This window comes from Corvus cornix, chromosome 2 (assembly GCF_000738735.6).
Source record: "Corvus cornix cornix isolate S_Up_H32 chromosome 2, ASM73873v5, whole genome shotgun sequence".
NCBI classification, from domain to species: Eukaryota; Metazoa; Chordata; class Aves; order Passeriformes; family Corvidae; genus Corvus; species Corvus cornix.
In genome coordinates this window covers 33868813-33882084 of record NC_046333.1, presented here as the reverse complement: position 1 = coordinate 33882084, position 13272 = coordinate 33868813, and the positions used below count along the sequence as shown (strand labels likewise).

The window sequence follows — 13272 nt, the reverse complement described above, 5'->3', positions numbered from 1 at the left end:
ATCATAAAGTTGTAGGGCAAGAAGCACGATTAAGCAAAAGTACTGCACTCGATACTTCAAGGTAACCCTCCTTTTACTGGACTTCAGTCTCCCGTCTTTCACTAAAAATGGTAACTTTTGTTTAAATGCAATTACTAACCAGATTCAAACAAGATCCCACTCTTATTTTGAACAGACCAGATCAACTGCATATTTGTGAGGGTTTCTCTAATTTTAAGGTAAAACCAAATTCCCTCTGGTCCTTGGCAAGCACTTATCTTGATAGCCATGTCTCCTAAACAGCCTCACGGCTCAAGTCAAGAGCTTCCAGGTTGTGCAAGAAAAATGTAAGCAAACATATTTCTGTGCTGATGAACAGAACCAGAAAACTTTTAAGTAAGCAGCCAATGGTTAATTCATTCTTTTAGATGAGTCTCAGCAAGTCAGAGTTTTTACTCCATTGTTGACATATGCCCAAATATTCCTTTTGTATGCTGGAAAGCTACAAGATCAGTCATGGCTGTGTATGTGTATATATATATACACACATACACATATGTGTGTGTATTTAATGGATTCAAAGAAGTTTTAAGCATACAAAATAAATGGAAATACTAAGCCCTGGGAACCTTTGGTTTTGTACTTCTTTAAATTTGTTCTTCTTTTATATATAGAGAATACAGACAAATTATGTATCTACAAATGTAGCATGTCCTCATGGGAATAATCAGGTTGCCACACAGTACCTCTCTCACTATTCTGAGACCAGTGCAACAAGACTTTAATACCCATTTACAGGTCTGGTTTCAATTTTCTGAAAGGACAACAGATCTATTCATTTTCAAACTCAGGGTAACATAGACTCACACAAAAGGTGTGAAACAGTGTGCAGACTTGCATCTGATGTTATGCTGCAGGAAGCTGGTATGTAGAGAGATAGGCAACAGGTACAGGAGGCTCCAGTATCAGGCAGCAAAAAAAATCTCATTTCATGTACTGAAATTTTTATTAAAATATCTTTGATCCACTTAAAAGAAAACATCATTTATTGTTTAATACCAGATGAACAAACTAAAACCAGCTGTTTCACACAGCAACTTGAAATTTGCTCCTCAACGAAGCTTTACAGGCCAAATAATTTTGACTGTTCTGTCACACAGCAGAACTGGTTTCATATGGTTACAGAACACACCATACATCCAAATAATTTCAAAGTCACTAGTCACATTTCCACCACCGTGTTCTCCCAAATCCCATCACCTCTCAGTGTCGTTTTGAATTTCAGCACATCCTGTTACAGAAAAGGTGCTGAAATGGTCACTTTCTTTCTACGTCCACCTGCCAAGATTGTTACTCTCCCTTTAAGACCTGGGGGTCAGAAGCAGAACCTGAGGGTCTTGCTCCAGGTTCGTGGAGGCAGGAGGTGCCAGGATCCCTTTAAAAGTAGGACAACACTCACACAGGCCTCTCTTTCGTTCTGCTAGCTACTGAGAAGCTGAGGCAGCGCAAGGCAGAAGCTCCCCTTTGTTTTGGTCTCTGGGCCAGCAAGGACGTTTTCTTCAGACCTTTTTTCCTTCCTTTCTCTTTCATTGTTGTCACCCAGGATGGCCAGCCATGGCACCACAGTGGGAAAAACAGAACAGCTCCTGCTCCATACAGTCACTCCAGCCCACCAGCAGCACTCAGTTGAAGCAGGAGGGCACAGAGTCCAGGTTGCCCCAGCCATCTGCCTGTCATCTTCTGCTGAGGAAGAGGCCAAGTCCCTCCACGAGTTCCAGCTGCTGACCAGTTCCAGCTGCCACTGCTGATGGAGCTGCTGCCGCTGCCGGGAGAGAGACCCTGTTGGGTGATGTGGAGCAAACGGATCAGCAGCATTTGATTGGTTTTGGAGTCCAGGTTTCCTTTTGTTTTGTCCTTGTTCCTCATTGGTTGTTTTTTGGGGGAAGAGGGACTTTTATAATCAGAGTTTCAGCAGGGACTTTTATAATCACAGAGTGTCAGATGCTGTGGGGCTTTTTTCCCCTTTGTTCTCTCTCCACCACATGGTCAGGAGAAGGGGCTGCTCCACCAGCTTGTCTCTATCCCCTGGACCACGTGGTCTTTTATGAAGGCCAACATTTTTGGGGAGGGACTTCTCTGCTACCTTGTTTCCTTGGTTCCTGGATAGTCCATGGGATTCAGCACCTTTGTATCTAGTGATGATTACTGTTATTCTGCCTGTTGCTAATTCATTTCTTAATAAACTGTTATTTTTTCACTTATATGTTCTTGCTTTCATCTCTGCTTATTGGTGAAAGGGGAGCAGTTACAACTAAAAGGGGCAGTAACTCATTTTGGAGTGTCTGCCCCAGAAACTGTCTTAAACCAAGACACACAACAGCTAGTGTTTCTTGACTTAAATTCCCTGTTTACAACTTCTCCCCTACTTGAAGAAAACTAAGTTAATGCTTTTCCACAACTTAAAGATGAAATATATTTTTTTAAACAAGCTGAGATCCCAAATAATTATGAAACATAAGTAGCCAACTGGAACAAATATAATTTAAAAAAAAAAAAACAAAACACCACCAAACCACTGAGCCCATCAGTGTCAAAACCAAATTGCACAATCTCTAATGGTTTAGGCTTCTTTTGTATTAGTTGATACCATCAACTAGAATCAAAATCTTTATACCTTGCTATCACAACCAATTCAAACTAATTTGATGTTTCTCAGACTGAATGCACCAAAGACAGGATCAAGACTACATGACTTCAGTAACTGCAGCCTTATTTATGGTAAGGCTCTGCAAAGAGCTGATCTTGCAAATCACAAATGCAAAGGTTGTGCAAACCTTAACAAAAGTTAAGCTATGAGACAGAAAACTTCAGTCTCTGTTCCACAGCAATGAGGTGTCTCTCTTGAATGTCAATAATAACAGGTAAAAACTACACAACTGTCAACTAAGGCTATTCAATACAGAGGAAATACTTTTTAGTAATGGAGGGCATTTTAAAATGGATTGATTGAAAATCTATAAGCTGAATATATACAGGTATATCTTGCTACTCATTGTGACCTCAAATAGCTTTTACATACATGGTTAAATTCTCTTTTAAAATAAAGACATGACATACAGTTCCAACTAACTGCAAAGACTTAGCTCTTGCTAATTTTATACTATATTTCTCTAGTTGGACGATAACAAAGTAAGAGAAAACTCAGACACCATGCTTCAATTTCTATGAAAGCCCTCAATGTTATTTAGGTCTCTAGAAGGGCAAGTAAAAGGTAAAAAAATACAACACCTAATCATCATTTTCCTCATCATCAAATGAGAGAAGACTGCTGTTTTTGACTTGCTTAGCTGTACTCTGAGAAGTAGTTGCTTCCCTCTTAGTTTTCTTTGCTTCTTTCATCTTCTTACTTGAGCTTACATTGAAGTCCAAACACTTCTCTGATGAACGTTTGGCTGGTTTCCTGAACATAATTTTTCCATCAGCAGGTTCTGGTTCATCATCTGTAATAAAGAGAGTAAAGTCAGAACTCATCTGCACATGTTCACAAACAGACTTTCACTATTATCCTGAACCACTATGATCTTGGAGCAAGATCAGTGAGACCTCTGAGAGAATACAACTATCATGAAAATGTACTTTTCGGCCATAAATTCTGTATCAATGAATGTCCTTTATGAACACACACCTGCTCCATGGCAGCCAGCCCTTGAAGACCATCCTCCTGCAGTTCCTATTGGAAATGGGGTTTCACTAACCAGAGCTCTAACTTAGAAGAGCCTGTGTGCAGTAGAGCTTTTCCCACACATTCCATTCACATCCGCTTACCAAAATGGAGAGGATAACTTCATAGGATCCTCTCACTCTGCTTCCGTATTTGTAGAATTCATGACAACAAATGCATGGCATCTCTGTAAATAACAAAATGGCACACGTACAAGAAAAACCATTTTTTCCCTAATATATTCTGTTCTGCTGAGACAGCTGAAAAGATCACATGGTAATAAACCTCCCCTTTATTATCATAAGGGATGAAAGTTTCAGGGTTTCTTTGTATCTGCAAAATCACCCAACTATTCCAACTGACTGATTTTGCTCTAGTACATGCAGAGGAGCAGACAACGATCCTGAAAACAGGAGAAGTCCCTTCCATGATTATCAGGCAGTGGGAAAGCTACTGCATAAGTAACAGCATCAGGGCAGTATTTCTGGAAGATAAAGTGTAATTGTAAAGTCGTGAATCAGACACAAAGGTTCATGCTGCAGTAGTTTGCAATTTTTGTAATGTATATGTGACAGAATGTTAAGGAGCCATAGGTTCTGTGCAAGGTATTTTTCCTAAATTACTTTTGTGAAATTCATTACTCAACAGAAATGTGTTTGACAAGATTATGTGCTATTTAATTATAACCAATAAATAACTTTTCCCTTTAGCACAAATTCATTCCTCAGTATATCAGCACTATGGCAGAAGACTTAACATTTCAGTGTTATCTACACAGCACTGGCTGAAACTCTTTTCAGTGCCTTCTCAAAACAATACAACTAATAAATCTGGTATCTTAAGGGTTGTGTGGTACAAATGAAGACATCAACTTCAGCAGGAAATTTCACTTAGAATTCCTTAAGTTTCAGAGCCCCTTTTTAAGAAGAAACCGAGCTTGAAAAACTAAGCATCAATTCTGTCAGTGGCTCCTATAGAATTAATACTCCCAAGAGGTGCATAAGATGATGAGCTGGAGCACACATCCTATTGAGGAGCAGCAGGGACCTGGGGTTGTCCAGTCTGGAGAAAAGGAGCTTAAGTGAGACCTTATCTCTATCTGCAACTACCTGGAAGGAGGTTGTAATGAGGTAGGCAGCAGTCTCTTCTCCCAAATAACAAGCAATAGGACAAGAAATGGCCACATGGGGAAATTTAGATTGCATACCAGGAAAAATTTCTTCACTGTGAGAGTTGTCAGGGTTGGAACAAGTTGTCCAGGGAAGCAATGGAAACACCATCCCTTGCACTGTTCAAAAAACATGTGGCACCTGGGGACATGGTTTAGTGGCAACAAAGCAGTGCAAGTTTAATAAGTGGAACTCTGTGGATCTTAGAGGTCTTTTCCAAACCAAACAATTCCTTGATTCTATGATTCTATACTAGTTTATGAGAAAATACTACTATGCAGAAAATAACTAACCAGCTTTGGGGAAAAATATTTCAGTCTTGGCACATTAGAAAAGCATTACAGTTACAAGGAATTACCAGCAATAATAAACTGTAGATATGAAAAGAATACTTCTCAATCGATCCATTGAGAACTGTGCGTGGAGAGCTTTGGTGTTTACATGCTGTACATGTGACACAGAAGTTTAGGAAGGGCCTACAGTAAATTCTGGGAGGGAAATAGAACTCCTGAAAGCATATTACACCTAGTGAATCAGAATACGCTATGCATCATTTTTCTCAGAAGCTGGACCTCCATTTTTGGGCTCAGAAGTTTAATAGCAAATGATTCCCCTTACTAATTGCTGCATAACTACAATGTTTATTTGGAAACCCAGATCTTCTAATTTAAATAAGGTCTGAGACACAATATAAGCCAAATTCTGGGGAAAAAAAAAGTCGACCTATAAGAAAAACTTCCCTTATGCGCAGACACAACTGTCTATGTACTGGAGCCAGTCTGAGTGCCAACTGTATATAGTACCAATACTGCTGTAGAAATGACACAACCAGCTACTGGATAAGCATGAGGAGCAAAACAATCAAACCTCACTGGACACTCTCTAACAAACTGATTACTACATTTTCTTAGAGTGGTAAATTTAAAAACCTAACCCCTAAAAATGTAGTTCAAAGCATATCCACAAAAGAAAACAGATAAACAGTCTGTGTTTGGAATCCATGGAAAAATAGAGGACAGAAATTTTAATTTTACACACAACTGTCCTGCTGCCCACATTGTGAACTGCACAAAATAATTTCATTTTGCCAACCAGATGGAGAAACTGGTAAGTACCTTTGCAATATGAATTTAAATATGAAATAAGCTAAGGGCACAAACAGCAAAGCTCAAAAACTCCACCAAAATGGCAACTAGCTCAGCTCTGACCTCCAGCGCCACAATACTATTTGCAGGTTATTCTGCATCAAAGGAAATTATTTTAGCTCTTGGCCTGGTTAAACACTGTCAAAATTTCATTATATGCTCAAGGACATTCCCTTCAGCAGGAAGCCCAGGCCAGCTTCAGAGAGCAATGTGTGTTGGCAGTGCTTGGCAAACAATGAAGCAGATGAGGAAACACCATAGGCCTGGCCTTACCAACATGTGCAGAGAGTGAAGACAGACTACACTTTTTGAAAGAATTTGATGTAGCAGTTCAAGAAATTTGTGTTGATTTGTTAAGATTGTCTTTTCCAGCTGGTAAAACAACTTCACTTTATCCTTTGTAATTTCACCAGGTTCTTATGTATCAGCTATCTTTTTTGTTTGCATCAAGGACCTACAAAAAACTGACTTGTATTAAGCAATGCAAAAAAAAAAAAAAAAAACTAAAGAAACAATCTCAGTGTTGGTAGCTTTTAAAACAGAGTCCTAATAGAAGATTCTGTTAGTATTACAAATTATGGAAAGCGGGATTTCTGGTAAGCAAACTGAAATACACAAAGTAAAATACATAAAAGCACTACAGGAGAAATAATAAAATCCACTTCTGAAAAATGAGTCAAAAACTACACTAGTAGTTCAAAGTCCCACTGTTCTTAGTCATTGCTGCTTTTTACTTGGATCACAAACTTTTACACTCCTTGACCAACAGTCAGATGTTGAGCTGAAAACTCACTTCACAAGTGACATCAATTTAAGAAGTCACAAAGTCAGAAATCTCTTCTTTTCTTTTAATTTCAAGTTATATATTACAATAAAAGTAGAAATGAGAGTCTGAAAAAGAAATATTGCTCTTCAGTTTACAGGGTTTTTCTATTTAGTAGTCATTTGTGTAGTTAGCAATGTCCACATGGGTCAATGAGGCAACAACAGGAAACAAATGCCACTGAACTGTCAGGAACAGCCGGAGGAACACTGGAAACCATATACATCTACCCAAAGATAAGGGGTTGGGAAAAAATTTACAATAACCTGGCAAATTTGTTAATGGTTTCTAAGGCTAGAAGTTCAGGTCAGCCATTTCAGATGCCCCTTACAGTGCTTTCTGGCCACCCATTCTCTCTGTATGACTTTGGAAGCATTTACTGCAGGAATTTGGCACACTGGTGGTTTGAAGAGAAGAAGGCCAGTGTTGCTCCAGTAGTCAGTCTCAACTGTATAAGAGAACACTTGGGAAGTTTTTCTTACTTAAATACTGCAAAGTTAGCTTTGATTTAGGTTCCTGCTACTTCACATGATAAAGAACACCATTAACTCTGTGAGACATACTGGATATAACAACTGCTTAATCAGAGCAGCCTGTGCCTATTCAGAAAGAGCTCCAATAGCCAAAACAGCATGGACTGTTTTCTCCTCATCTTCTTTCTCTACTGTCCTTCCTCAGAACCCAGCATATAGAATGAAACAAGAAAAATATTATATGGCTTTGAACATGAAAGGATACCTTTTCCCAAATTTGGTCATCTGCACATGTTAGTGTCCCAGAGGCCATATGAAGTAGAAAAGCACTAGGGAACAAAATTTGATTTAATAGATTATAACGAATGCTGGGATAAACTATCTTGCAGTAATTGACATATTTTCTTTTGTGCAAATTTAATTTTTCATAAGACCATTTGTCTCTGAACCAACAGTAACAATTTATAAAATGATGCATAAAACATTAAGCAAAATCACTGCTGATAAACAAACTACTTATTTTTAAAAAGCTTCTAAGTCTCTGCTCCATGGAGAAAAATATTTCAATATAGAAGGGCTTTTTCTCATATAAGAAAGGTTTGGTCCTAAATAAAAAAGATCCCTGTGACTCTCTACTTGCAGAAGCTGAGAGAAAATCTTCACTAGGATTTGCTCTGCCTTAGGAGGCAACTAAGTGCAGCTAGGACATTAATCAGCTGGTTTTACCACATTAATGCAAAAGTGTTTAACACAAAAGGTATTATTCATCTATAAAAGAAAATGCAAATCATGGGAACATCTGGTGTCTAAAGTTAAAAAAAAAAAAACCAACACAAAACCACCAAAAACTGTAGCCATGTCAAAAAGGTTATAGAAGAAAACAAAGGAGAAAGTATGTAAATGAAATACGGAAAATTCTAGAGTAAAATCACAATCCTAAACCTGAAGACAAGGTCCTTCAAATTAAGACAATCACTACAGATCTAAAAGAGGAGAGGGCAGAACTTTAAAACTGAGTACTTCCCATGTTTTGAAAAATTGCATTCACAACAGATAGCTAGTAACACATTTCTTAGGAGCTATCAAAGTGCCTCAGCATGGATGCATGCTGGAAATGAAGATTATCAGCTGGGAAATTTACTTTCCTATTACCTTTACAGCTTCATGTAATTTCACTAATGATCTAAGTTGGGGCTATATAGTATGGTCCACTATTAGCAATTAAATTAATTTGACTTTCAACTCTGGGATAAAAATCAAAGCAACATGAAATGCAACCAAGTCATGCGGCACCAAACTTTCTTTATACTTCCCATTTTCAGACAAAAAAAATAAAAGAAATTCACATTACTCAACATTCTTTTTATTAAACTGGAAGTAAACAGATGTCTAAACACCTGCCTCAGACTAGAAATCAGAATTTAAAGCTAGAGGTCAGACTGACAGTGCAAAAAAGGCCCAAAAGGCAAAAAAGCCTTCAGCAAGCTGTAGCGTAGTCACACACACCTTCCTTCATTGAAAATTTCACACTGGGTTCTCTCCATAGCAGAGGAACACAGTAGCACTTACCCTGTTTATTCCCATAAGCCATAAAAAGGAAAAGGACACGAAGACCTCATATTAACTGCAAAGGCAGATGAATGAATAGTAACACAATAATGCAGAACAGAGGGCAGCAGTCCCCAACACTCCTGCTACCTACTTCTGTGGATTTTTTCCACCAAATGCAAGTTATTACTGAAGGGCTGAAGGGGTAATAAGCAGAGGTGACAAAGTCCTACAGGGACTCAATACTGCCATCCTCACTACATACAATTATGTCTTAGGAATGTCTTTTTCCACCAAATAAGTTCAGTCACTCTATTCAAATACACTTCCATTTCACACAGTGTATTCAGCTTCGTAGCTCTTTTGGACTTTTTTCACAGCATGGACTCCACCTCAATAGATTCTCATGGACAACTACTTCTTTTTGCCCAGCCTTACAAAATCATTTTTCCTCCTACTGTGATCATTCAAAGTTCAAGTTGCTTATATGAAAAGGAAGCCAATGCTCAGAAAGAACCATGACATTTCTTTCCAATAAGTTGAAACTTCTCCCAATACTAGGAGGGTGAAAAGAAATTGTGTGATGACTTTAGCAACTGCAACACGAAGCATCTATATGCATTACACTTCAGTAAGAAGACACCAGGAAGTAAGGCCAAAGCTGAACATATATTCTCAGAGGAGTTCAAGTCATATACCTGCTTAGACCTAACAAATACGTATCTACCTGCAGAAACAAATAGGACGCAGTTCTATTCAGTTTCAAGCTAACCTACATTATTAAAACTTAAAAGATTTCTCATCAATCTGCTTTTCAAAAAATGTAAGATTCTCAACATACTTTCTCCCACTGCTGTTACTGACTTCGCCATTTATACCATTTAAACTTTAACACGTACGTCTACACAGAGGCAGCACAAACTTGAATTTTCAAATCCGAATGGCATACAGAGAAGCTAAGGATGTCATATTGATAGCCATGTGCTAGGCCTCACAGTGGGCTCTAAATTCAATTGGCAGCTTTTGTAAATAGCCATAATGGCTAACCACAGAAGACATCCAGTTTCTATGATTCACCTATTTTATACTTGTGAGGTTCCAGTCCTATATTCTTAATTGTCAAGATATTTCCACTAGAGACAGTAGTAGCTACATTCAATCTGTCAAGTCTTCTGTCAGCAAAAGATAAAGCTACATTTCATCACACCCTGTGTGATGATTGAAGTTTCTGGACACTCAAAGCACTTAATCATATCTGAATGATGAATACTGAGAGAAATTCTTAACATAACCATATCCATCAGGTGCAGTTTCACATCATTATTGTCAAACTATAGCAGTCCCTCCCACACGGCTTCCATCTTTCCATTCTGGGTAGTTCTTTTAGCAAAGAAACCTTTTTTTCTGGACCTTGCTGGTTTTTGGCACTATTGTACCATCTGTTTAGTTTTGCTTAATATATTTGCAAGTCACAACACATACTGGGGTTGATTTTAAGCAAGTAATAACATGGACCAGTCAGCTAATATGTTCCCAAGCCACACATCTGCCATTCTTTCCACTGAAGACAGACCTGAATCCCTCTGCCCTGACACTCTCTTTTATGAACTCACACAATTACCTTTAAAACATCCACTCCATTGTCAAATTTGGCTGAACTAGTCAATGAGTTAAAAAATTATCACAGGTGATGTCAAAAGACTGTGCACTGGAATAATACAACAAAAAAAATTAATTTAAGGGGGTATTTAGAGGGAGGATGGTGCACAATCAAGAAGTACAGAACTACGTAATTATAAAAAGCCAGACATCCTGAATATATACTTAATGACTTGAGATTAGGAGCCACAAGTAAAAATTATTTAGGTGAAAAATTCAGAACTAATCAAAGACAGTATTAAATGGTAGAAAACTGAGCAAATATCAGGCCCCTCTTATGGGTTATCTCTTTGACTACACAAAGCAAGAAATTAGTAGTTTGAAATTCACCTGATTCATTTGACTTTAAGGCCTCTTTGATTTGCTGTTTAATTTTCATTGCTTCTTCAGCAGTCAAGTCCCCTTTCTTCAGTGTCACCACTTGAGGTTGCTCATCTTCCCTGTCACTGCCATTGTCACTGTCATCATCCGCAAGGGAAAGCTGTTCTCTCTGGACAAGAGAGAAATAAAAGCCATTCAGGTAATCACTCCAGTTGTGAGCCAGTCCTCTTTGGTTTCACTTTTGCAGAAGGGTTATTGAGGAGACTTGGCTGCCAGCGCCGGGCCCTCCCAACACACGTTGTCCAAAGGACACTCCAATTCTACCACTGAGACATGGCTTCCCATTGAAAAAACCAGCATGGGATTATGGGCTCCTTCAATTAAGACACTGGAACAGCAAGGACATGGAAAGTGAGAAATCATTCCTTTTGTTCACCATCTTGACTATACAGGCACTGTCTGCCATGCAGCACTAAGAAAAACTTTAAATGCATGGGTCCATATTTGAACCCTCTATGCTGCACTCAAAACAGCACAAAGGGAAATGTGGTCCATGGTGGCTGGGTTATCAAACCTGCCTAAGCAAATCACTGTAAGCAGCACTGACACAAGGAAGATCATACTCCTGTTTCTACTCTCTCAAACTTGTGCACTGAGACGGGAGAATCATTTGGGATAATTTTTTTTTTTTAAATAAACCTTCTGCCATGGAAACCTCAGTGCAGCAACCTGAAGTTTGGCAATATTAGAGGAACTGAGAACTTCATTTTGTAAGGAAACATATAGGCAGTATTATTTTAATCCACTGAATTTACCAAGAGATCGACAAAATGTAGTCTTTCTTATGAGGTGAAACAGTTTGCACTAGATTTATTAACGGCACACTTTATCTGAATTTCCAGCTCGTGAAGTGTTTTTTGTTTAACAAATCATTGTGACTATTACTTTATTGACTACCCTGGAGAGGTCAGGTGGTCATGGCTTCCTTAGCTCAAATGAAATGAACCTTAAAAGGCAATACAGGCACATGGAGCCAGTGGTGAAATTCAATACATTGTTTGCAATAAAAGGTATTTTCCTAAGTAGCTTGTAAATTCACAGTGGTACAAGTACAACTCAACTCCCTCCACTGGGAAAGGGAGAGGTTTTTTCACTAAGTTAATTTTTGGCAACATAAAAGTTCGAGCTGGGATCATCCAAACATTTGTACAAGTAAGACTAGGTAACAACATAACTGCACAAACAGCGCTACAGCTCAAGTTTTCCTAGTCATCAAAAAGAACAGTTTTACATGTGCTATACCACAATAATGATGGGCTCATTCTTAAGGTAATCTGTAAAACCCTACTTAGAGGGAAACACGTGCAAAAGCATACTGAAAGCAGAAAAAAACTGTGCCTCAGGAAAGGCTGCCTTTTAATAAGCTAGTTCAGACCCTACTGCCCCTGCCCTGCCTTTCCGGCCATCACACCGCAGGTCGTGACCACGGACCTACAGCAAGATGGTCTGGGTTGGGCGGGACCTTAAAGATCACCCAGTTCCAACCCTCCTGCCGTGGGCAGGGACACCTCCCACTAGACCAGGTTGCTCAGAGCCCTATCCAGCCGAGCCTTGAACAGTTGCAGGGATGGGGCATCCATCATTTCCCTAGGCAACCTGTCTCACCACCTTCACAGTCAAGAATTTTTTTCCATATATCTAACCTAAATTTTCCCTCTTTCAGTTCGAACCCACGTTAACTCCTTTCCAAAAAAAGGAAATTACTGTATTTTTGGAACACTTTTTCCACACCGCCCCCCTCCTTCCTGGGCTTTTTAAAGGCTAGCTCAAGGTGGGACACACCGCTGTTCCCCCGGTGCCTCCACAGCCCGGTCGGGCACGGAGAGGCTGAGCGGCTGCTCCGCAAGGCCAGCACAGCAGCCTTGCTCAGACCTGTCGCAGTTGTTTTGATCCGCCAACACAGAAGAAAAAACAAGTTAGACAGACGATTTCGGCCAGTTTCAAGCGGGTAACTACGGCTCCCCCCTGCACTACAAAGCCCTGGAATGCTGCTTCCCCACCGCCCGCTACGGGAGAAGGAAGGGGGCGGGGATGGGCGGGCATCGAAGCTCGGGAAGCGCCATGAAGCGGGCGCTGCCCCTTCCCACCCCCGGGCCAGGGCGTTACCTTGGTGTCCACCGTGGGGCCCTCCCGATACCCGACCCGCCGCTTGAAGCGGCTGAGGAAGGCGGGCTCGGCCGGCCGCACGTAGGAGACCTGGTTCCTCTTGCTCATGGCGACCGCGACCGCCCCCGCGCCCCTCGCCTCGCGCGCTTCCGGGCGGCACGCGACAGGCCCGCCCTCCCTTCCGGAACGCCTCCGGCACGTGACGGGGGCTCGGGCGCTCCCGGCCAATGGCGGGGAAAGAGGGCGCGGAGGAAAATGGCGGCGGCCG

The 13272-nt window shown here is 40.3% G+C and overlaps 1 protein-coding gene across 2 annotated transcripts; it reads right to left on the bottom strand.

The window, feature by feature from the left end:
* Positions 1-961: 961 nt before the first annotated feature.
* Positions 962-13179, bottom strand: KIAA1143 (KIAA1143 ortholog). 2 transcript variants are annotated; one of them, XM_019285855.3, is made up of 4 exons: positions 13005-13179; positions 10848-11007; positions 3805-3887; positions 3299-3479 (listed from the first exon to the last, which is right to left on the bottom strand). In XM_019285855.3, the coding sequence occupies exons 1-4, from the start codon at positions 13110-13112 to the stop codon at positions 3393-3395; spliced, it is 438 nt and encodes a 145-aa protein (XP_019141400.1). In that variant the 5' UTR covers positions 13113-13179; the 3' UTR covers positions 3299-3392. The 2 variants fall into 2 exon arrangements, with proteins under 2 accessions (XP_010397089.1, XP_019141400.1); XM_010398787.3 differs by lacking the exon at positions 3805-3887 and having other exon boundaries at positions 962-3479; positions 13005-13171.
* Between the last annotated feature and the right edge of the window lie 93 nt (positions 13180-13272).

Coding starts and splice junctions, on each gene's coding strand:
- KIAA1143 (XM_010398787.3), bottom strand. CDS start 13,112: ATGAGCAAGAGGAACCAGGTCTCCTACGTGCGGCCGGCCGAGCCCGCC. Junction 11,008..13,004: donor GCCCCACGGTGGACACCAAG/GTAACGCCCTGG, acceptor TCTCTTGTCCAG/AGAGAACAGCTTTCCCTTGC. Junction 3,480..10,847: donor CTTAAAGTCAAATGAATCAG/GTGAATTTCAAA, acceptor TCTTTATTACAG/ATGATGAACCAGAACCTGCT.